Source organism: Anoplolepis gracilipes, chromosome 6, assembly GCF_047496725.1.
Source record: "Anoplolepis gracilipes chromosome 6, ASM4749672v1, whole genome shotgun sequence".
Classification (NCBI taxonomy): Eukaryota; Metazoa; Arthropoda; class Insecta; order Hymenoptera; family Formicidae; genus Anoplolepis; species Anoplolepis gracilipes.
Window position 1 is genome coordinate 5,122,987 of NC_132975.1, and position 24,203 is coordinate 5,147,189.

Genomic DNA, 24,203 nt, shown 5'->3' on the forward strand with positions numbered 1-24,203 from the left:
TTTGGGGGAGCGAGATTTATCTGGATTTCACAAATAGTGAACTCACACGAGACATCATTGAAAACTCGTGAAATTCAGACAGCGTTTTGTAAATCTCACTGCAAAGGAGATTTTGATCTTTGTTCGCGATGGATCGGCACGAATTATGGTTTTCTATTGTCAAGTCAAGAGGAATGGAGGGATGGCGGTTGTCATAAGTCGATTTCCAAAACGATCTTCGCCTGAATCGGTTTGCCAAGAATACGAGATAATCCGATACTGATGTATATATTATATCGTAGACAGAATCATGGTATCAAATAATTGTTACGTAAATTATTATGTTGTTAACATGCGCCTTTTTAGTAATTTTTTTAAAATACAGATAAAAATGTTGGCATAGATAGCGACTAGGGATTTACACGCTACGCAAAAAAATTAAAGAGTTACTTTCTTCAATATAAAAAAGGCCAATTTTCAAGTAGTTGCAATTTTCTTAAAAATAATCGGAATAAGATCAATAAAAAAGCGTTTTAAAACTTGAAATTTCTAGTTTTAGAATTTTTCAATGAATTTTAATTCTTTACATTCCTTACAAAATTACATTGTAAGAAAGCAACATTCATCGATTGAACAAATTTTTCTAAAGTTTATGCAAGAATACCAGTTAAAAAAAACAATCCTAGCATGATTTCATTAATTGAGGGTTAAATAGCAGAATTTTAGCTTTAATTTCCTTTTTTAACGAATGTTCTATGATTTTTTTTCGTCAAGATATTCATTATTAAAGCAAAATTGAGCTATTGACTTTGAACGTTTATAACTAGTGAAAAAATGATCGTACAATAATAATTAAAAAGCAATTTAAAGAGAAAAGTTCGCACTTTAAAATGCTCCTATTGTTCTTTTCAATCATTGTTCATTTTAAAGCGTAATTGTTACTTAAAAATCAAGTAAAAATTACAGTTTTATCTTTCTTTATTTAAATCAAAGAAAGTTAACGAAAAAACGCTAAAATTTTCATGAACTCTACATCATTTACAAGTATAAAGCATTCCAGTTACTCGTACAAAAGGCCAAAATGTTAAGTTTTTTTCTATACATTTCCAAAACTTGAATTAATGATTATTGTATCATTTTTCCATTAATTATAAGCGTTCAGAATCAATAACTCTATTTTGCTTTAATAATGAATATCTCGCCTAAAAAAAAAACCATAGAACATTTGTTAAAAAAAGAAATTAAAGCTAAAATTCTGCTCCTTAACCCTCAATTAATGAAATCATGCTAGGATTGTTTTTTTAATTGGTATTCTTGGATAAATACAACTATAGACTTGACAATGAGAGCCATGCGCGGATGTAATGCGTAAAATTTCTTTTTTAGAAATTAATTCTTTTCGCTTTAGAAATTAATTCTTTCGCGAAATTTGATTCGTGCACAGGGCACATATTTTACTTAGCGTGTTTCACCAAGTAATAGATTCTCATTTTTGAGAATTCTATACCCCTTTTTACCCCTCTGTAATATCCCTGTAATTGTAAATATCGAAGCCTTATGTATTTCAAATTCTTGGATAAACTTTAGAAAAATTTGTTCAATCGACGGACGTCGCTTTCTTACAATGTAATTTTGTAATGAATGTAAAGAATAGAAATTCATCGAAAGATTCTAAAACTAGAAATTTCAAGCTTTAAAACGCTTTTTTATTGATCTTATTTCAATTTATTTTTAAAGATGTTACAACCATTTGAAAATTGACTTTTTTTTTATATGGAACAAATTGGCCCTTTAATTTTTTTAGGTAATATATATTATATGAGACACCTTAATAAAGTGCAATTTTTACTTGATTTTTAAGTAACAATTACGCTTTAAATAATGATTGAAAAAACGATAGGAGCATTTTAAAATGCTAACTTTTGTCTTTAAATTGCTTTTTTAATTATTATTGTACGATCATTTTTCACTAGTTATAAGCGTTCAAAGTCAATAACTCGATTTTGCTTTAATAATAAATATCTCGCCTTAAAAAAATCATAAAACATTTGTTAAAGAAAAGAAATTAAAGCTAAAACTGCTCTTTAACATTCAATTAATGAAATCGTGCTAGGATTTTTTTTTAAATTTGGTTTTTTAATTTGGACAAGCTTTTGAAAAATTTGTTCAATCGACGGACGTCGCTTTCTTGCAATGTAATTTTGTAACGAATAAAAAAAAATTGAAATTTATTTAAACATTCTAAAACTAGAAATTTCAAGCTTTAAAACGCTTTTTTATTGATATTATTTCCATTATTTTTAAGGAAGTTATAATTATTTGAAAATTGGCCTTTTTTATATGGAAGAAGGTGGCCCTTTAATTTTTTTACGTAATATATATTATATGAGACACCTTAATAAAGTGCAATTTTTACTTGAATTTTAAGTAACAATTACGCTTTAAAAATAAATAAAGATTAAAAAAACGATAGGAGCATTTTAAAGTGCTAACTTTTGTCTTTAAATTGCCTTTTTAATTATTATTGTACGATCATTTTTCACTAGTTATAAGTGTTCAAAGTCAATAACTCGATTTTGCTTTAATAATAAATATCTCGCCTTAAAAAATCATAGAACATTCGTTAAAAAAAAAAGAAATTAAAGCTAAAACTCTGCTCTTTAACACCCAATTAATGAAATCGTGCTAGTATTTCTTTTTTAAATTTGGTTTTTAATTTGGACAAACTTTTGAGAAATTTGTTCAATTGACGAACGTCGCTTTCTTACAATGTAATTGTGCAACAAATAAAAAGAATTGAAATATAAAGATTCTAAAACTAGAAACTTCAAGTTTCGAAGCGCTTATTTATTGATCTTATTCCCATTATTTTTAAGGAAGTTGTAACTATTTGAAATTTGGCCTTTTTTATATGGAAGAAAGTGGCTCTTTAATTCTTTTGCGTATAATGTATATTCTTGCTAAAATATCAATGCATACAGACATTCCATCGGTAAAGAGGCAACGAGCGAAGCATCTTGCGCTACAGGCAGCTATATGAAGCCGAGGAATGCGATCGTCCGATCCCACGGCTTATCCCTCTTCGCTCTCCCTTCTCTCGTTAGCTCTTTTTCTTTCTGGCACGATAGTATTACCTGGCTTAGGCTTTCTCTCTCTCTCTCTCTCTCTCTCTCTCTCTCTCTCTCTCTCTCTCTCTCTTTCTCTCTCTCTTTCGTTCTCTCAGATTCCAGTATGCAATCTACCGACGATTCTCTTTTAACAGATTTTGTGAAATGTGACTATCAAACACGGATCAATCTTTCTCAAATGTTAAATGAAAAATAAAAATAATAAATATATAAGTAAATGCATATCTTGACAAATTAGATAACGTTGATAGAATAATTATTAGATGACATCGGCGAACGAAATTGTTGGAAAATTGTCTGTAAGAAAAGCGCAGCTTCAATCAACAGGATTCTGAAAAATCGATGCTCCTGCTACCTGCTAATAATCATGTTTCACGAAAACAATAGAGGAGACCATTTCCTCCTTTTTTCGTGACCGCTGCACCAATCATGTCTCTGAGGTCATGTTGCGGTACCGCGACCTAATCGCGCTCCGTTAATATCGCAAGAGGTAAAGCATAAACCATGCCGTGAAGCTTATCCAGATCGTTTTATTATGCAAATATTGGATCACTCACAGAAAACTGATATTTACTGCTTTTCTAGGAAACTCTCATTTCCTCTACTTGACGGATGATGAGAACGTTTGTGGGATTAAAGTTACTGAAATATTTTAATTATTACAATTTCTAAGAAGCGTAAATATTGGAAAATGTGAAAAGTGACCGAACTTGTGGCAATTTGCGTTGCATGTGAGATAAGTTTTAAGATTAATGAAGATTTCAGGTGAAACTAAACTTACTTTGAGCTTTTGCGTGTGACCACATCGACAACAGCAATACGACATGTAGTCGGGAAGCGCGGGCGTGAATCTCAACTGTTCCTGTTGCGTTGAGTATTCGTCCACGAGTTTGCGATAATGTACCCTGAAAATGGGCCTCGTTGAGCTCTGCGAGCCTTTACCAAGGCGTCCCATAATCGCAGAGAATGCGGCCAGGATATTGCGCCTGCGTGCAAACCTCCTCATGCCACAGGGACACCGTTGGTACTTACTCGTCCTTCTGTCAGAATATATGTTTCGCGCGCTTTCGTATATTGCTATCCTTAATTCCCGATAAGGGGATATATATACTTTGCCTCCGATATTTCAGATCTTCGACACGAGTGGCCCTTACCGAAATTTAATAATAAAGCAATAATTTTGTTCTCAACATTATCGTCACGTCGTTCGAAAAAAAAACACATCGGTTCGCACCATTGATATTCCACACATTTCTGATCACACGTCCACGACACCGTGCAGCGCACTTTCTAATGCACCAAAGTACATGCACCGACGTGCCGGCATGTGTCGGCACGTTAAAGTATTTGCTGTATCCAACGCCTTTCTCCGAGGAAATATTCCTACAACGAGGTTTTCGCGCCTATCGCAATCCAAGCGCCTCTTGAAATCCAAATAAAATTCCAGTACATCTTTTACATCTCGTAGCAACACGTAGATGAGCAGCCCATTCGAGAGAGAAGTCTCCTTGCGCAGTTAATGGAGACGCTGATATGTATCGTAAATACGACAGCATCCATTCAAGGTGTATAGATTCGGGAAAGCTTTCGAGATTCTCTCGTCATCGGATTCTTGTTTCTTTCACGGATCTTTCACAGTAGTCGAGTCTCCCGCGACATGCGCAGATATTATTAGCGGATGATGGCGACATGGTGAATCGACGGGGCCAATTTTATCGCAAGCTGTATACGTGTGACACATGCATGAAGGCTCGAGAGTTCCACTTGATGGCGTATAGCCTTGTCTACGTGTCGCTCTGCATGCCGATCTGCGGAAACCGGTTAACGAGTACAGAGTCGCTTCACCGCTTCTTACTCATCGCCTGTCAACTACACATGTAGTCGCTATATACTCTTTTGCACTGCATTTTCCGACGGATCTTGATGCAGAATGATCTCCATTACCGACCTCGGGATCGTACATTCGTCAAAAGAGATTAAAAACGATCATTTATGAATAAACTTTATATCTTTCATTAATCCATGTCGATAATTGATTTATACCTACGTTTCTTTTTTCTTCGTGTATCATTTACATGGTGTTTTAATGTCACAGCCTCATTCTACCAGTTAAGCTTTGAGAGGAAACCATTCGTTCAATTCAATAGTTTAAGGAAGGTGTACCTTTCACTCTCACGTGTCTTTTTTGTTGTCAAATGATGAACCTACCGGACGAACTCTGTCGGCGCAGATCCCGCTGTGTTCGTTGAACGCTCCCACGTACATTGGTGGTCCAGGTGCCGTTGCCTTTTGAACGGTCAGAATACGTAAGTCTGGCTATTACCGTGCTTAACCAGCGATGGCAACATACCTCCCGGTACGTATAGAGAGAGACTGAAGTCCATGAGGAACACGAAGCGAGCCGTTCTGACCGGCTTACAGTGTTCCATCCCCTCCACGAGTCTACGAGGAGCCAAGCGTTGCGACCGACCGCTTTCTTGCTTCAACCGCGGCATTGAACACGTTCAACGGCAGCTGTTGAATACCACGTGTCCCCGTTCTCTCTCTTTCCCTCGATCTCTCTTTTTCTATCTCTCTCGGCTGATCTCCTTCACTCTATCCGTCGCTTTCTCTTTGTCCCTCTCGTAATCTTTTCAACGGCTTGCTGGTCCTTTTTACTCTGCTCCGACTGAGAACGCCACTTGGGAGAGCCCAGCGCTACATGTAACGCGTGAGTTTGCGATTCGCGTTCTTTGACCTGCCGTCAGCGCGACATGACGCGCCGCTCGATCGCCGACTTCGACTCCTGGACTGTGCCGTATGTGTCTGGTGATGTAAAGTACCTAGATGTAAGCGTCTCTTTCTTACATCCTACATATCTGCGTCTATTTCTTGCAGCGAACATCTGTTACTCTGGCATCTAAAGATACTATTCGCATACTATACTCTTCTTTGGAATGTCTATGTGTACCTATTATAATTAGGTACCTGTACCTACTTTAGGGATATTTTAAAATACTTTTTGAGGCTGGCGTAAAGAAAGGAATAGGAAACGTTAATTCTTAGAAATTTTCGTAAAATTGTACGAAATATTAACACCATAATTATTGAATCCAGCGCTTTTCAGTATTGCAATAAATAAATCATAAAAACATAATACGGAAAGTATTATTCGCATTAAGGATATTTAGCACCTACAATCGGAGCAAAAAGTAGTCGAAATTGATAAATATATACTTTTCTCATACATCTTAATATATGATTATTATAAAGATTGCATAAAATCTTATTATTTATTCATAGCTAGAGTGTAGAAATGTATTTTCCAACTTCTGTTGCTTTTTTCGGACAATTTTAGTGTTGCTTAAATTATAATGAGAAACTGTTATCATTGACGCTACCTCGATTTCAACATTACAGCACAAAATTTGAATTATAAAAATAAAAGAATTTACTCGTACAGAGTAATTTAAAATGTCAGAATAAAAATTATAATAGTGAATAATGACAAAATATAGAAGATTTTTAACTATTTCTTTGATAATTTTAATAATTTGTTATTTCTCCGAAAAGAAAGAAATGTGGCAACATGGTAATTTTTCATAAGTTGATCAAATTGCAAATTGACATATGAGGCCTAGTTGCTTCTCGCTTACACGTTTGTATATAGAGGCTTCTTCAGATGAAAAGATAGGTTAAAATGTCAAAAGAAGGCTCAGCTGAATGCTATGTTGCCACTTTTTCACAATAAATAATATGTCATCTCGGATAATAGGACGAAATTGAGAAAATTATATTCAATATCTTTTGAGCTAGTCAGTACTTGACCAGAATTATGTGATCAAATATTTCCTTTATATTTAAACTATACTTTTGCAAATTTTGAATAAATTCCTATTATTATTTCTATTTATTTTAGCTCTTAAATCAACACGATCACAGGTTTTTTATAAGATAGAAAATCTGTAATCGTATCAATTTAAGGGCTAAAAAGGACAGAAATAATTATATCTATACTTATTTATATAAATAATTATATTTATAATTATATTAATACTTTTACTTATAATTAGATCCACAAAATAATTATATTTATAATAATATCGACGGGTAAATTCATTGCAAATTAAAATCCTTGTAACTTTTGATTGCTTCAGTGAGTCAACTCTAGGTTTTTTTATAAGTCTCTGAACATGTATCAGAACAATCTGTGAAAATTTCATTAAATTCCTATATTTTTAAAAATAGATACTAAACATCCTTAAGATATGAAATTGTTACATCGATTGTTATTATTTTACAATCACAATTTTTTCAAAAAAAATTAATTATTTATAATATTGTATACAATTTGTCACTGCGTTTTATAATAAAAGAGCACAATTATTGTCAACATTATTGACGTTCTTGTTATCATTCATCATAAATGTAAATATTACGTAAATAATTTAATTTGAATGATTGCCTTGATTATATTAAAGTTCAACAATAATAATAAAAAGGCCAATTCAAGCAATGTTTATCCAAGAGATAAATAAGAGATAAGGTTTTTTTATAAGTCTCTGAACATGTATCAGAACAATCTGTGCAAATTTTATTAAATTCCTATATTTTTAAAAATAGGTACTAAAAATAGGTACTAAACATCCTTAAGAATAGAAAAACAACAAGTTTTAACTCCTATATCTTTCCATTTCAAATCCATATATTAGCAAATTATTTGACCAAAGACTTGGAAATTGCATGGAAATTGAAATCCGGTATCAATCGCTTCAATGAGCGCAGAAAGAATATCTGACGCTAAGACTTTTCATTTTTCTGTCTAGTCTCCCAATCTTCTTCGATGCTATCTGAATAAGCTTACTTGATCCGAGACTTTTAGGAACGATGACGTTCTTAATTCAGCGGAAGGTATTTAAAGTTTAATCCGAAGAGTGCGCCATTAGGGTTGACTAAATGTCAAGGCAATGGCAGAGTGCAAAGTTTCAAGTGCAAAGTCTACTATTCTCAACCCACTAAGGCTCTACCAACTTACGATGTATTCTATCCTTTCTGATATCGTCGACGGACTTCGCAGCCTCGAGCGATGTTATCTTCCAGACAACAAGAAGAGGCTTTTAGATCTTGGAATTCGGTAGTCATCGATATATGTATATTGACATCTGACGATATTTTCAGTATAGGAGCATGTTCTTTCCACGATACTTCACACTTGGCTATTATGTTTTTTTTGAAAAAATTATGATGATAAAATTTCGCGATTGCATTGATAAATTGAAAATAAAAGTGCAAAAAGTATTTACGATTATATGCAAATTCATAAATAAATTAATCGGAGGAAATTTATCCTTTTATAAGAATTATAATAGTTTTTTTTCTCCGTCGCAATTATATCATTAGAATAGATTATTTAATTTGATTGAAAATCATTTTGAGTTAAAATATGATTTTTTGTGTAAGCTAGTGATTTTAAATGGTTCCTTGTCAACATGGCTTGATCCTAAACGCTCTGAGAGTTGTCGAGAATAAAGTGAGTGATCCATCGGCTTTAAACGTCGGGACAGTTTCCAGTTTCCACTTGAGACGCGTGCGGTTGTCCACTGCAAGGGGCAACTTGTCACGTACAGAATCTTGGACTCAATCCTGGCTTATTTTCGACGATTTATATTAGCCCAATTATTTGACATACTTTGGTATTAATTAAATAACAGATTCTACTATATTTCTATTTATACTATAAATTTACGTTAAAATATATTTTCTCTTTTAATATTATTTATAAATATTTAAAGTTGTTTAAGACCTCTTGTTAGTATTAACATGTTTCATAGTGCTTTACATAATTATATTTATAGCGATTCTTTATTATAATTTTATGAATATAGCATCCAGATGCAGTCCTCTCCAAAGCCATATTTTATACACAGTAAAAGAAATAAACAGCAAAGAGAAAGTTACATTTAAAGGTAGATTATACGTAACATCATCATCATGTCAACGTAATAAAATATTCTTTTTAATGTTGACAATAATTTGATTCCGTGACGATCAATATGTATTGCTTCATTTGCGATTTTATATAAGAATATTTAATATTACGTGACACGATAGTGACATTATGTATAAGATGTTTATTACTCACCTGTTCTGCAGACTCGGTGATGAAAGAATGACAATACTGTAGACTAAAGTGCGCTCTGGGCTCTCGTGCCAGAAAGCTGAATTGAGCGTGTTGCGGCTCACAAGTCGCATAAGAGATGCGTCTTAACGCGTGCGCCATTTGCACGCACTGCAACAGAAAAAAAAGAGACAATTTTGAGTAGGAACATTTTGAGAGGCAGTCTACGTGCAGTTTTTTTTTGTCATTTTGTTACATTGCAATATTTGACATTTAAAAAAGTTTATAATTTTAATTATAATACATGATGTTAACATAAAAATAAAAAATAATTTATTTTCAGAACTCCGATAATTTCCAAAGTAACATTTTTTCGAAAACGAGCTTCATGAATGCAAAGAAAAATGATTTACGAGCGTCTCATTATATTGCTCTTAGCCTGTTGAATAATTTAATCGTCTAAATCAATTTCGTAGACATTAAATATTGTCTTGAGACCTATGCAAGAAACTAATATCCTGATTACACATAAGCAGGATATCATAAATATCACTTATCGCGTGAATGGTTAGCAACCATCAAGTAAGCAAATTGAGGATGAGAAAATTAAATGATACAAATAGGGTTATAATATTGGTAAACATATTTTTTAGCACAAGATTAGGTATATTAAAATGACACAAAATGTTAGAAAAATATAATAACTATTATATAATAAAATATAAAACATTAGTTTTTTTATTGTTAATTTGTTTTATCCAAAGTTCAATTTTTTATAAACAATAATTAATCAGATAAAGATTAAAATTAGACTAATTAATGTCACTCTTAATATTTACGTAGTTTTCGAACAATAATAATTGAAAAACAGCAGCACTAATAAGACAATTAATTTAAGTATTTCGTATTTTTGCGTCGTTACATGATTCCATTGACGCGAGAAGTTAAAAAGAAAAGTTGTCAATTCTTGACCACTCGAAAAACTTTGTCATGTCTTTAGCTGTTACGTTCTGAAACTTTTAATGACTTACCGACGCAACAGGCTTCTTCACGAGATTCGTGTTGCGATCTCTATAAGCTTTGACGCGACTTTGATCTTTTGAGTCTGTCTTGATTGACTTCGATAATTTCAGAGAAAATATGCTTGAATAGAAATCTTCAAAAGAAATTTTTTGTAAACTGTTATCAGAATAAAATATTGATATGAAAAAGATACAAATTTGTTAATTTTAATGCGTTGTTATAATGTGTACATTTTTTAAACAGAAGTTTATATTGAAAAATGTGTATTATTGCCGTAATTTCTTGAATTTAAATGCTGTTCTCATTTTAAAAGAAGTAAATTTTTAATGCTATCTTTAATTTTTCATATAATTAAGTTCTACAAATAAAACGCGTTTAATAAGCGAGCTTTTCTCTTTCTTGTCTCTCAAAGAGATTTTCAAGATATTTAGCCTAATACTTCAGCTAAAGATACTCTCAAAGTGACACTTATTCGATTATACTTTTGTATTACTGTACTATAAATGCAGTATTAATTAAAATTAAATAAAATTCTTTCTTCGGTTACGAGAGAAGCTCTGCATTGCACAGCTTGTAGTTTTTTTCCAATTGAATTATTGAACGCATTATCAAAGTGTGAAACAAAATTTTTATATATACATTCGATATTAATAATATAAGATCAAAATTATTTTCTTAACTTAGACATATTTTTTGCTAAAATTTTTCATTTTAAAAATTTCAAACTTACTTTTTCAAAGTAACACTTTTGACTTGAGCTGTTATTGCAGTCAAATCCTCAATCTTAAAGGGAAACACGATTTCATCTTTAAGCTTCCAGGATGATGTACTCACTTAAATTCATCTCTCGCAGAAGTAAGTATAGTAGAGCATGCAAACGGAGTAGATTGGTGATTGAAAAGATGATCGTTTCGTAGGAGCAAATTTTTCTGATATGGATACTCCGCGATTCTATCAAGCTTCATACTGAATTTTTCATGATGCCTGCATTTACTCCAAGTTCTACGTGAGAAAGATATAAATGATTTGGCTTAGTAAAAGTCTGCTTTTACTTATCTCTTGGATAAACATTGCTTGAATTGGCCTTCTTATTATTACTGTTGAACTTTAATATATTCAAGACATAAGGCAATCATTCAGATTAAATTATTTACGTAATATTTGCATTTATGATGAATGACAACAAAAACGTCAATAATGTTGACAATAATTGTGCTCTTTTATTATAAAACGCAGTGACAAGTTGTATACAATAATTATAAATAATTAATTTTTTTTGAAAAAATTGTGATTGTAAAATAATAACAATCGATGTAACAATTTTATATCTTAAGGATGTTTAGTATCTATTTTTAAAAATATAGGAATTTAATAAAATTTGCATAGATTGTTCTAATACATGTTTAGAGACTTATAAAAAAACCTGGAGTTGATTCACTAAAGCAATCAAAAGTTATAAGGATTTTAATTTGCAATGAATTTACCCGTCGATATTATTATAAATATAATTATTTTGTGGATCTAATTATAAGTAAAAGTATTAATGTAATTATAAATATAATTATTTATATAAATAAGTATAAATATAATTATTTCTGTCTTTTTTAGCCCTTAAATTGATACAATTACAGATTTTCTATCTTAAAAAACCTGTGATCGTGTTGATTTAAGAGCTAAAATAGATAAAAATAATAATAGGAATTTATTCAAAATTTGCAAAAGTATAATAAGTTTAAATATAGAGGAAATATTTGATCACATAATTCTGGTCAAGTACTGACTAGTTCAAAAGATATTGAATATAATTTTCTCAATTTCGTCCTATTATCCGAGATGACATATTATTTATTGTGAAAAAATGACAACATAGTATTCAGCTGAGCCTTCTTTTGACATTTTAAATAACCTATCTTTTCATCTGAAGAAGCCTCTATATACAAACGTGTAAGCGAGAAGCGACTAGGCCTCATATGTCAATTTGCAATTTGACCAACTTATGAAAAATTATCATGTTGCCACATTTCTTTCTTCTCGGAGAAATGACAAATTATTAAAATTATCAAAGAAATAGTTAAAAATCTTCTATATTCTGTCATTATTCACTATTATAATTTTTATTCTGATATTTTAAATTACTCTGTACGAGTAAATTCTTTTATTTTTATAATTCAAATTTTGTGCTGTAATGTTGGAATTGAGGTACCGTCAATGATAAAAGTTTCTCATTATAATTTAAGAAACACGAAAATTGTTTAAAAAAAGCAACAGAAGTTGGAAAATACATTTTTATAATACACTCTAGCTATGAATAAATAATAAGATTTCATGCAATCTTTATAACCATTATATACTAAGATATATGAGAAAAGTATATATTCGTGAATTTCGACTACTTTTTGCTCTGATTGTAGGTGCTAAACATCCTTAAAAAAATCATCGTACCTACATGTAAATATGTGCATATTTGGTGACACGGAATAATCGTGACTGTTGACCTTATCGGTTAGTTTCAGTTTATGCGATCGAAATTCAATTTGTTTTGCAATCACAAATTAAAGTCTAACCGCATAAAATTGCGGTAGTCAACTTAAATATTTGTTTGGAAAATTTAATTCGTTAAAAATTCAATACAAATACAATAAAATTGTGCTGACTGAGCCAGTTCACTCGGGCATAGTTTTGCAACAAAGTTGTTACGGTCGAGAATCGTCTCGTAGAACAGAAGTGAACCAACTATTTCGGAGAAACTATACACGATACCGATCGCTCTCTGTTCTCAGTACAAACGACATTCTAGAAAGGATTTCGTCGAGTTGTCACATTCTACTGAAGGAGACACTGACAAACGTCGTTATTCTTGTTTGCTCATCCAATCGTCTTTATTCGCCTTTGGAATATATCGTTACATCATTTGCATTGTTACTTGAACTCGTATCTTTCCTATGCGATTTATTCCTTCAAGAATATTCACACTCGAAGATTTCCAACAAATCAGATTGCAAACGTACAAGTATCTTACGCAGAGAGAATCTGTTTATTATAAATAAAGAATTATTTATGATAATATCAAACAAATGTTGTAGAACATTTTTTATTTATAATATGATATATACTACGCAAAAAAATTAGAGTCACTTTCTTCCAACTAAAAAAAGGCCAATTTTCAAATAGCTGCAACTTCCTTAAAAATATTCGGAATAAGATCAATAAAAAAGCATTTCAAAGCTTAAAGTTTCTAATTTAGAATCATTAAATAAATTTCAATTCTTTCTATTAAAAAAAATCCTAGCACGATTTTATTCATTGCGTGTTAAAGAACAGAGTTTTAGCTTTAATTTCTTTTTTTAACGAATGTTCTGTAATTTTTTTTCGCCGAGATATTCATTATTAAAGCAAAATCGAGCTATTGAGCGTTTATAACTAGTGGAAAAATGATCGTACAATAATCACTAATTTAAATTTCTGAAATATACAGAAAAAAGACTTTGGCTTTTTGTACGAGTAACTAGAATGAAAATTGGCCTGTTTGTATGTAAAAGTAGTTCTTTGATTTTTTTGCGTAGGATATAAAATCGTAAAAATAAAAATATAATTCATTATCTTATAAAGCAAATTTTCATTGATAATTTATTTTTATTGCGGAATTATATTTTTCGTAATTTACGATGTAGATAAGCTCACGTTAAACGTGTGGTTCACCTGTGCACGTGCGAACATATATTCACGCTCATAAATAGTAACAATGCTTGCCACAGACGGTGCTAAATATATTTTTCAGTCGTATCTGTAGCGCAGATGGGTAACTTGTTAATGTTTTAAGAGTTTGATTTTGAGTTCGACTTGGGTAAAAATTTTAAGACGGGGTTAGATTAAGCTCTCGGTTGCAGTAAAAAACTTTATAGCTTTCGATTTCCAAATGCTACTTCAGCCTTCCTTTCGAAATACGACCCAAAATTGCACGTGAATATGTGATGTAGTTGTCATTAAAAATGAATAAATTGATATTTTTTTATATTAATTTTATTTTGTTAAATATTTTTGTAAGAAAAAGAACAATTAAAATTACATTTTTTTCATCTTTTTTTTGATTGTTTTAAACGTAAGTTTGAAAATTTGCTTGTACTCGCGTGTTGCAGTAGCGAGCGACGTGTTGTCAGTTTTATTTGTGACAAAAATCGAGGAAAGGTATTTTGTATAGATATTATTGACGGTGAGGGAAGGCAGGCGAATATGCAAAAGAGATATGCGCTCTAGCGTGAGTGCTGTTTCGTGTATGCGCGAGTAAATCCGCAGGTAAAGGATAAACATATCCTGTGATCGCAGCAAATGTACGAGTTGAAAAATTACACGAGCCTCTCGTCATTGATCCTTCCATGAGTTTTCACAACCGCGATTCGATTTATTTTCTAGTTTATCTTATCAGCATCAAACACAGCAATTTTATTCCACGATAACAGTTCGCGAACTACGTTGCAAAAATATAATCATATATGCGCGTATTTACTTAAAGATTCTTTTGAAGAATTGCTGAAAATTGATTGCTTGGACACTACGTTCTTTAAATAACTCTTTCATTAAACAATTAAATATGTACTAACCCTTGAAGGCCACTTTGTTTCATCACACATGAACTAGCATAAATATCTTGAGATCTAATGTAAAAGTGTAATCAAACTTCTAATTCTCGAGATATTTTAGGAAAAACAAAAAAAAGTTTCTAAAAATTAAAAAACATTATTATTTTAATGTATAGAAATATAAAAGATTCAAGATAAATTTTACGAAAAAAATAGTTATTATGTTTAACTTAAAAAGAATATTTTTTTAACGAGATAAAGTTGAGTGATTTTAGTTTATTTATTTTTATCAAATAAATTGTCCACCTGAACAATTGTATTTTTCTTGGAAAATAATAGAATAATAACATGTAGTTTTGATAAAAACGCTTTATTTTCTCAATATTAGTAGAAAAATAAATATTATATGATATTTTTGTTTCAAATTAAACAATATTTATTTAAAAAAATTTCTTTAAAAAACTGTTTAAATATATTTAAAATTTATAGTGTTATACACAAATATAATACACTTTACAAGTAATTTATTTAAGGACGTTTAGTACCTACGGAGCAAAAAGTAGTCGAAATTGACAAATATATACTTTTCTCATATATCTTAATATATGATTATTATAAAGATTGCATAAAATCTTATTATTTATTCATAGCTAGAGTGTAGAAATTTATTTTCAAACTTCTGTTGCTTTTTTCGGACAATTTTCGTGTTTCTTAAATTATAATGAAAAACTTTACCATTGACGGTACCACGATTTCAACATTACAGCACAAAATTTGAATTATAAAAATAAAAAAATTTACTCGTACAGAGTAATTTAAAATGTCAAAATAAAAATTATAATAGTGAATAATGACAAAATATAGAAGATTTTTAACTATTTCTTTGATAATTTTAATAATTTGTCATTTCTCCGAGAAGAAAAAATGTGGCAACATGGTAATTTTTTATAAGTTGGTCAAATTGCAAATTGACATATGAGGTCTAGTCGCTTCTCGCTTACACGTTTGTATATAGAGGCTTCTTCAGATGAAAAGATAGGTTATTTAAAATGTCAAAAGAGGGCTCAGCTGAATGCTTTGTTGCCACGTTTTCACAATAAATAATATGTCATCTCGGATAATAGGACGAAATTAAGAAAATTATATTCAATATCTTTTGAACTAGTCAGTACTTGACCAAAATTATGTGATCAGATATTTCCTCTATATTTAAACTATACTTTTGCAAATTTTGAATAAATTCCTATTATTATTTCTATGTATTTTAGCTCTTAAATCAACACGATCACAGGTTTTTTATAAGATAGAAAATCTGCAATCGTATCAATTTAAGGGCTAAAAGGGACAGAAATAAATATATTTATACTTATTTATATAAATAATTATATTTATAATTATATTAATACTTTTACTTATAATTAGATCCACAAAATGATTATATTTATAATAATATCGACGGGTAAATTCATTGCAAATTAAAATTCTTATAACTTTTGATTGCTTCAGTGAATCAACTCCGGTTTTTTTTATAAGTCTCTGAACATGTATCAGAACAATCTGTGCAAATTTTATCAAATTCCTATATTTTTAAAAATAGATACTAAACATCCTTAAAATGATATTTATTTGAATTTGGAATCATTCAAATTCAATAATGTTAATACCACATTAGGTGAATTTAACCCATAAACTGACTTGACACTTTTTACACTGAGTTGTTTCGATCCCTATGGCTGCGATGTAATGGGATTTGTAAAAATATATATAAGTTTTTCCCTCTCAACCCCAAGTCATAACTTCTTACCGTTTAATTTACTGTTATCGTAACGCAGATTGGCTCGCTCAAGGGCTAAAAATTGCTAATCTAAGCGACACGATATATTGCAAAGCGAAAGCAGGATAATCAGTTCGCTTAGCGTATAAAGTACAAGTTTTGGGTAAAGCCACTTGAATGTCGTGAAATCGTGGAAGCGTGCATACACTTCGGTATACACATCCGGGGGGATCATAGAAACTTTTTCACGCTTGACGAGGCAAAGGCTTTAATGGGGCTAAAGCAATGGAGGATCGTTAGAGGCGGCTCTGCCTTCTCGGTGGCACCATTGAAACGTTGCAATGGGCACTGTTTAGTGGGTGGGTGAGAGATGCGGAAGAGACGTGTATCATCCCGGAGTGCTGTTTCATGTATGCACGAATAAATCCACAGATAGGGGGCAAATACACCCTCGCGATCATGACAGCTCTACCAGCAGTTACTCTCTATCTTTCTCTTTCTCATGCTCGCCAAAATTGGCATCATTCATCATCGTACGTTTATTCAACAATCACCGCATCCCCTTGTGCGTATTTCATTGATATTTTAGTCTCTCGTAAATCAGTAATCACCAGGGATATAACATGTCATTCTCTTAGTTTTTTTTTTTTTCATTGTCGTCAAAGAAGAACGAGGGTGTTTTTCGTGGGCTGTCGATTTTTCTAGCGAATCATACGCACGATCGCGCGTCTATCAAACTTCTCGTAGTTGCATGAACGATTTAGGATAATCGCGACTTTGCGTAACAAGAGTTCGAGCGTGAAGAGATATGCTTGACATGAAATACACGTCGTGATAGATAAATTTTCAACGGAGAAAAAGCAAACTGCAATTTATATAATTCAAACATTACAGTTAATCAAACTTTTTACTACTTATGTCACTACTTTTTATGGAATAAAGTCTTACTCAACTTATCTGAATATACTATTTCAACACAAAATAGATGTATTACATATAAACGTGGGTGAGAAATGTGTAAACATTGTCATAAACGTATTTAAGATTATGAAACTGAAAAGTTTGACTTATCCTTTTAATCTTATGAATTCCATCAGATTATGTTTATTATCTGATTATTATGCAAGAAATAAAGTCTATTTGTTTATTATTTATACACGAAATAAAAAGCTAAAGAATAATTTATATATTCACACTAATTAAAAATATTGTCAACAATAATAATTATTGTAATAACATAACAAAATGAAAATTAGAGAGGATGTTTTTGTTCTTCATTCTCCAGGATAAACATTCCGCGAGGCGGATTTTTTAAGAGGCGCTTACCGAAGATCGAGGGAGGAGGAGGAAGTAAAGATTTTTTCAGGTAGAAAATTAAAGCAGGAGCTTAGAAGAGAAGCCGTCGAAATAAAACACTAATTCGAAGGATCGATATGTTCTGTACAGTTCGTGAACACGGCAAGTATGGATCGCACGAGGGATGGTCGGGGGTGTGCATGCCGAGCCGACTTCGAAATATTACTGGCAGGGATGCGATAAGGATTACGGGCCCCCAATTAAAGTCAGGAAAATAATAAAAGACGAACAGCAGAGCGAGATTACTCTCGTTTCGTCCCTCTTTCTCCTCGCGACGTTTTATATCTAGCTGCATTCAAAGAGAAAGTCCAGATATACCTATATGTTTTAGAATTAATTTTCAGATTAATCAAAATGTCTTATAACATTTGGATTTATAAGAATTTATTTAATTTATATAATAATTTTACTATATTTTCTCTTATATTTATTATACACTGCGGACAATTATATTAAAATAAATAATTAATATATCTCTTTTACTCTTTCTAGATTTTTTAATTAATTATTTTAATTGATTTTTTATTTTTAAATATATAAGAATTATTTTATTTTTAAATATACATAAATATATAGAAAACACATAGTTATCTTTAAGAAAAAATCTGAATTTGCAACTAGCAGTTACACATTTTTACTTTAACATAATTATGTATTTTAATTACGCCAATTGATTCGTCTCATTATTCTGTGCATAAAAGTATTAGGGTAAGATAATCGAAAAATGAATATTTTGCGAGATATCTTGTATTTTATGTCAAAATATTGCAACTTTGAAGCCTTATAACTCGAAAAGTGTTTAATGAAAAAACATTTTATTATAGTGTTTTGGAAAACTCTTGAGATAAGCTACAAGAATATGTAATAATATATAGGGTGTTTCATTAAAAAAAATTGAGGTGACCTTCACGTGACCTTCAAATGACTCTTCAAGGTCAGACCAATAGTACCATCTTATGGCCCCCTCGAAACCATACAACTTTTGCCGGAAACATTTTTCTCTCCCAGGCTTGATTTTCGAGATATTCGACTGGAGAAGTTAAAATGGGACACCCTGTATATACACACACACTTATAATTCTATACCAAATTTCAGAAGTATAACAAGTGATTCGCTTGAAAGGATAAGGAGTTCACTAACTTAAAAGATTGGCGCCCCAAGGTCGACTTGAAAGCAAAATCTTCCAAAGTATCACGAGGATTATCGAACTTGACGCTCAAGAGTGCGGAAAATTAGGCTTCTCGCATTGCAATTCAACTTCCGTTTTGCCGTCTTGTTATAGAAGCTCACCTCTGTATGTTACCTTTCTGTCGCTGGCTCTTTTAACTCATTGTGAAGAGAGAAAAAATTCTCTCCTAAGGATTTCTGTATGTTTTTAAATCTTTTATTTATGAGACGCGATGTAATTTTTATTTTCCTCTCATTCACATTTCTCTCGAGTTAATTAGGTGAATTATATGTAATACGTTTCTCATAATAACATTATGTTTTTTTTTATGAATTACAAGAAAAAATATTTAAAATTAAGAACGTTTTAAAATAATAACAATAATTATGTAGTTATTTTTTATATTATTTTAATTTCGTTTTAGCGTCAAAAGTAACGCAATAGAGTGTGTAATAGAATGCAGTCATGCTTACTACTAGAAGAGGCAAACTTTCGCCTCGAGCTTCAGGAAATGAAGCTCCGTCTTGGAAAATGTCGTGGACAACGCCGGTTTTTCGATAACAGCCGGGTACAAAATATTTCCTTTTTTTTGTAAAAGTATAAACTACATGTGCATCTTTAGTACTCACTTTTCCATCTGGACTGCATACTTTAATCCCCGCGAGCGAGACTGTCAGGAGAATGGGCGTAAATCGATCGCTATACTGAAACAAACATATCAAAAGTCATATATGGGTATAATAGCTGAATAAAAATCTCATTTAATGAATAGTGTAATACTATGTGTTCCCTGTTTCGTTAAAAACTAGATTCGGTACTGCATAAAATTATTATTTTTTTTTTGTATGCACGACTTTCATATACATTACATATCCGATACAGAAAATTCTATTTAATTAAAATATGTTTGAAATTAAAAAAAAAATCTTAGAATTTAATTAGCTTTATTTTAATTAATTGCATTGTTAAAAGTTAAAAAGAAATAGTTACAATATTTATGATTATTATAATAATTTTTGATAAAATTACAGGCTTTTATTTTGATGGAAATTTTCTTTTTGGTTTACAAATTCTCGTCATGTAAGGCGCCAAAAATCGAAGGCTCCACACAAATAGAAATACGTAATAAAGTGCGATAATACATTTACAATTTAAGCTACGCACTTAAAAAAGACCAGTATCCTTTCCATGCGAGTTTTCCATTGGGAGGCTCGAGCCTCCTGCAACTTTGAAGCGGTCGTCCAATTTCGAAATTGAAAAGTTGGCAAGCTACGCGATGTGATTCAGAGTGGTGCGGACTTTACGCAAGAATGTTCCCTGTTTCTCGGTCGGAGACACGGTTCATTGTCTTGAAAAGCCAAGGTTGATGTCGCTGGAGCCACAAAAGGGGATCTCCGGTATAATTACGGTAACGCATAGGGCTGTGTTCAATAAAGGATGCTGGCACAATTTTCTCTCGACGCAGAAGCAATTCGTAAAAGGATCTTGATATTTTTATAATTATATAAACTGTAAAAAGCTGTATTTTTAAAGAAAAATTTTGAAATCACGTCAAACTGTTCCGGTAATTATAAATTAACGACGTAGAGCAGATATGCAATGTCTTCGACTTTAACATTGACATTATATTTTAATGTCTGCAACATCTTGTTTGAATGCTCATAATAAGATATTTCAATACGACAACTTTAAGGAAGCAAACGACGTCGACGACTTAATTTAATGTACTACGCGTAGCTTCAAGCAGTCTAAGAGCCCTCGTTTCTCAAGGAACGACAATAATTGTCTCCTTATTATAAGAATACTCTGCAATAAGGAAAGTCCTTTTCGTCAACTGTTTTTGGTGTACTTTTGATTAAAATTAGCTTTATTTTAATTAATTGTATTATTAAAAATTAAAAAAAATACACTACGCAAAAAAATTAAAGAGCCACTTTCTTCCATATAAAAAAAGGCTAATTTTCAAGTAGTTCCTTAAAAATAATCGGAATAAGATCAATAAAAAAACGTTTCGAAATTTGAAGTTTCTAGTTTTAGAATTTTTAAATAAATTTCAATTCTTTCTATTCATTACAAAATTACATTGTAAGAAAGCGACGATTGAACAAATTTTTCAAAAGTTTGTCCAAGAATACCGAATTGAAAAAAATCCTAGTACAATTTCACTTATTGGCTGTTAAAGAGCAGAGTTTTAGTCTTAATTTCCTTTTTTAACAAATGTTCTACGATTTTTTTTCGTCAAGATATTTATTATTAAAGCAAAATTGAGCTATTAACTTTGAACGCTTATAACTAATGAAAAAGTAGTCGTACAATAACCATTAAAAAAGAAATTTAAAGAGAAAAGTTAGCATGCTTTTATCGTTTTTTTCAATCATTATTTATTTTTAAAGCGTAATTGTTACTTAAAAATCAAGTAAAAATTGCACTTTATCTTTTTTTATTTAAATCAATAAAAATTAACGAAAAAACGTTAAAATTTTTTTTAACGAATGTTCTATTTTTAAATTTTAATTAGTTTTAAATTTTTTTTAACAAATGTTCTATTTTAAAATTTTAATTAGCTTTAAATTTTTTTTAACAAATGTTCTATTTTTTTCACCGAGATATTTTCATTATTAAAACAAAATTATTAAAACAAAATCGAGCTATTGACTTTGAACGCTTATAACAGCTGAAAAAAATGATTGTACAATAACCATTAAAAAAGAAATTTAAAGAGAAAAGTTAGCATGCTTCTATCGTTTTTTCAATCATTATTTATTTTTAAAGCGTAATTGTTACTAAAAAATTAAGTAAAAATTGCACTTTTATCTTTTATATTTAAATAAATGAAAGTTAATGAAAAAACGCTAAAATTTTCATGAACTTTACAAAAAAAAACCTTCAGAGAAAAAATTTAAAAAAGAATACGACTGTTACTTTTAATTTAGAACAGAAAATATTGTTTTTTATATATTTTTTATCAAAAAAAGGAGGATTTAACAAAAACAACACGGTGGAAAATTCTAAAAAAATTCTGAAAAATACTTTAGAGTGTACTAAGATTATAAATAATTGCCCTATTTGTCATAATAGATTAGGAAAAAATGCATTTTTTCGTAAAAAAAAAAGTACTAATTTTGACTGTTTGTTTATATATAGTATTTTTACAATTAACAATTAATGATTGTTCATATTTTTTTGCACTTAAATTGATGTTCTAGAGAAACAAAAAATCCGGTATTTGTTGAAAAACAAAATAGTTAAAACAATAAAAAACTACGAACAAAAAGGTGGATCACTCACTGTGACTCAAAGGGTTGAATCAATAAAAGTTAATAAAAAAATGCAAACATTTTCTCATGAACTCTACAACTTTTACAAGTAAAGAGCATTCCAGTTACTCGTACAAAAGGCCGAAGTGTTAAGTTTTTTCTGTACATTTCAAAAACTTAAATTAATGATTATTGTACGATCATTTTTTCACTAGTTATAAACGCTTAAGTCAATAGCTTAATTTTGTTTTAATAATAAATTTTTCGGCGAAAAAAAATTATAGAACATTGATTAAGAAAAGAAATTAAAGCTAAAACTCTACTCTTACACCCAGTTAATGAAATCGTGCTCGGATTTTTTTAATTCTTGGACAAACTTTTGAAAAATTTGTCCAATCGACGAACGTCGCTTTCTTACAATGTGATTTTGCAAGGAGCAAGAAGAATTGAAATTCATTTAAAAATTCTAAAACTAGAAACTTCAAGCTTCGAAACTTTTTTTTTATTGATCTTATTCCGATTATTTTTAACGAAGTTGCAGCCACTGAAAATTGCCCTTTTCTTTGTATGGAAGAAAGTGGCCCTTTAATTTCTTGCGTAGTGTAGTTACAATATTTATGATTATTGTAATAATTTTTGACAAAATTATAGGCTTTCATTTTGATGAAATATATAACTACAGTTAAATTAAACTTTTTATGTTGTACTTGTTAATTTCTTTTAAATTTTATATATGTATTCTGGAAGAAGGACAAGTAAAATACATAACATGTTAGAAATCAAAATTTGCAATATACAAAAATAGAATATTTGCACGTCAAACAGTAATAGAGTGGCGTTCTGTGTGGCGTATAAAAACGATCGATTCGTTCGAACCAGCTGCTCGAACGACTTGCTCGAACGACGTTCGTCTTTCCATTCGATAACCATCAACAGACTACAGATATAGCATTCATGGTGTGTGGAAGTTTTTCTCTTTATTACACTTTTTCCTCTCTTTCTCGTCGCTGTCATCATCAAGGAATAACCGAAGCGGCATTACGACGAAACGAATACGAAATGTCACAGTTTTCCTCATCGTCAAAAGGATTTTATCTTTTTTTTTATTCACAAGATAAATTGTAATGACATGTCAAAGAAAATGGAAAAAATGTAAATAGATATTATAAAATATTTGCTAAAAATTAAGATATTATAATAAATTTTAGATACTAAGATTTATAAATTAAACATAAAAAGCTATATTTTATTTCCGATAAACTGGAGAAAATAAAATATATGAATTATCTAAATAAAAATTTATTTTTTCAAAGAAAATTAAATATATATATATATATATATATATATATATATATATAATCCTTTTAATATATACATGCATATATTAAAAAAGATTATATATTTAATTTTCTTTGAAAAATGAATTTCTAATTAAATAATTAGCATACATCTTTATGCATATGTATATCCGCGAAGGTTGATATTATTATCGGTCTCGGTGAAATGCTATCCGTTGAAATTTGAGCGAAGCGAATTTACGGTTTGTTTAAGGAAACTGCCAGACGTGATTACGAATACGCGGAAAAGGCGTGGTAGAAGACTCATCGACCAACCTTCGGTCCAACCGCCAAGGTCCCAAATTCAACCCCCTTGCCATACGCCGTTACGCACCGACACGGTGGTTGCACCGAACGATTCGACCGACGCGTCGCAAAGTTCGCATGCAAAATTTATTTATCGGCTAGAACACGTGCACAATTAGTTGTTCTCATTTCAAAGCTTTCTTTAGGCACTTTACAGCTTTTCAGCCGTCATATAATTGTAATAATTATTTTTTACAGAC

At 30.7% G+C, this 24,203-nt stretch overlaps 1 protein-coding gene across 8 annotated transcripts in view; it reads right to left on the minus strand.

Moving 5' to 3' along the window:
- The window catches only part of LOC140666576 (EGFR adapter protein), a 93,082-nt gene that overhangs the window by 21,353 nt on the left and 47,526 nt on the right, over positions 1 to 24,203 (minus strand). For 3 of the 8 annotated variants that reach the window (XM_072893902.1, XM_072893903.1, XM_072893904.1), the window contains 2 exons: positions 19,733 to 19,807; positions 9,229 to 9,375 (listed from right to left, as the gene is read on the minus strand). In XM_072893902.1, the coding sequence (XP_072750003.1) occupies positions 9,229 to 9,375; positions 19,733 to 19,807 (222 nt within the window). Of the gene's footprint in view, positions 1 to 3,888; positions 5,545 to 9,228; positions 9,376 to 11,061; positions 11,079 to 19,732; positions 19,808 to 20,267; positions 20,432 to 24,203 lie in introns of those variants that run through there. The other 5 variants (XM_072893907.1, XM_072893908.1, XM_072893906.1 and 2 more) reach the window with 5 other exon arrangements.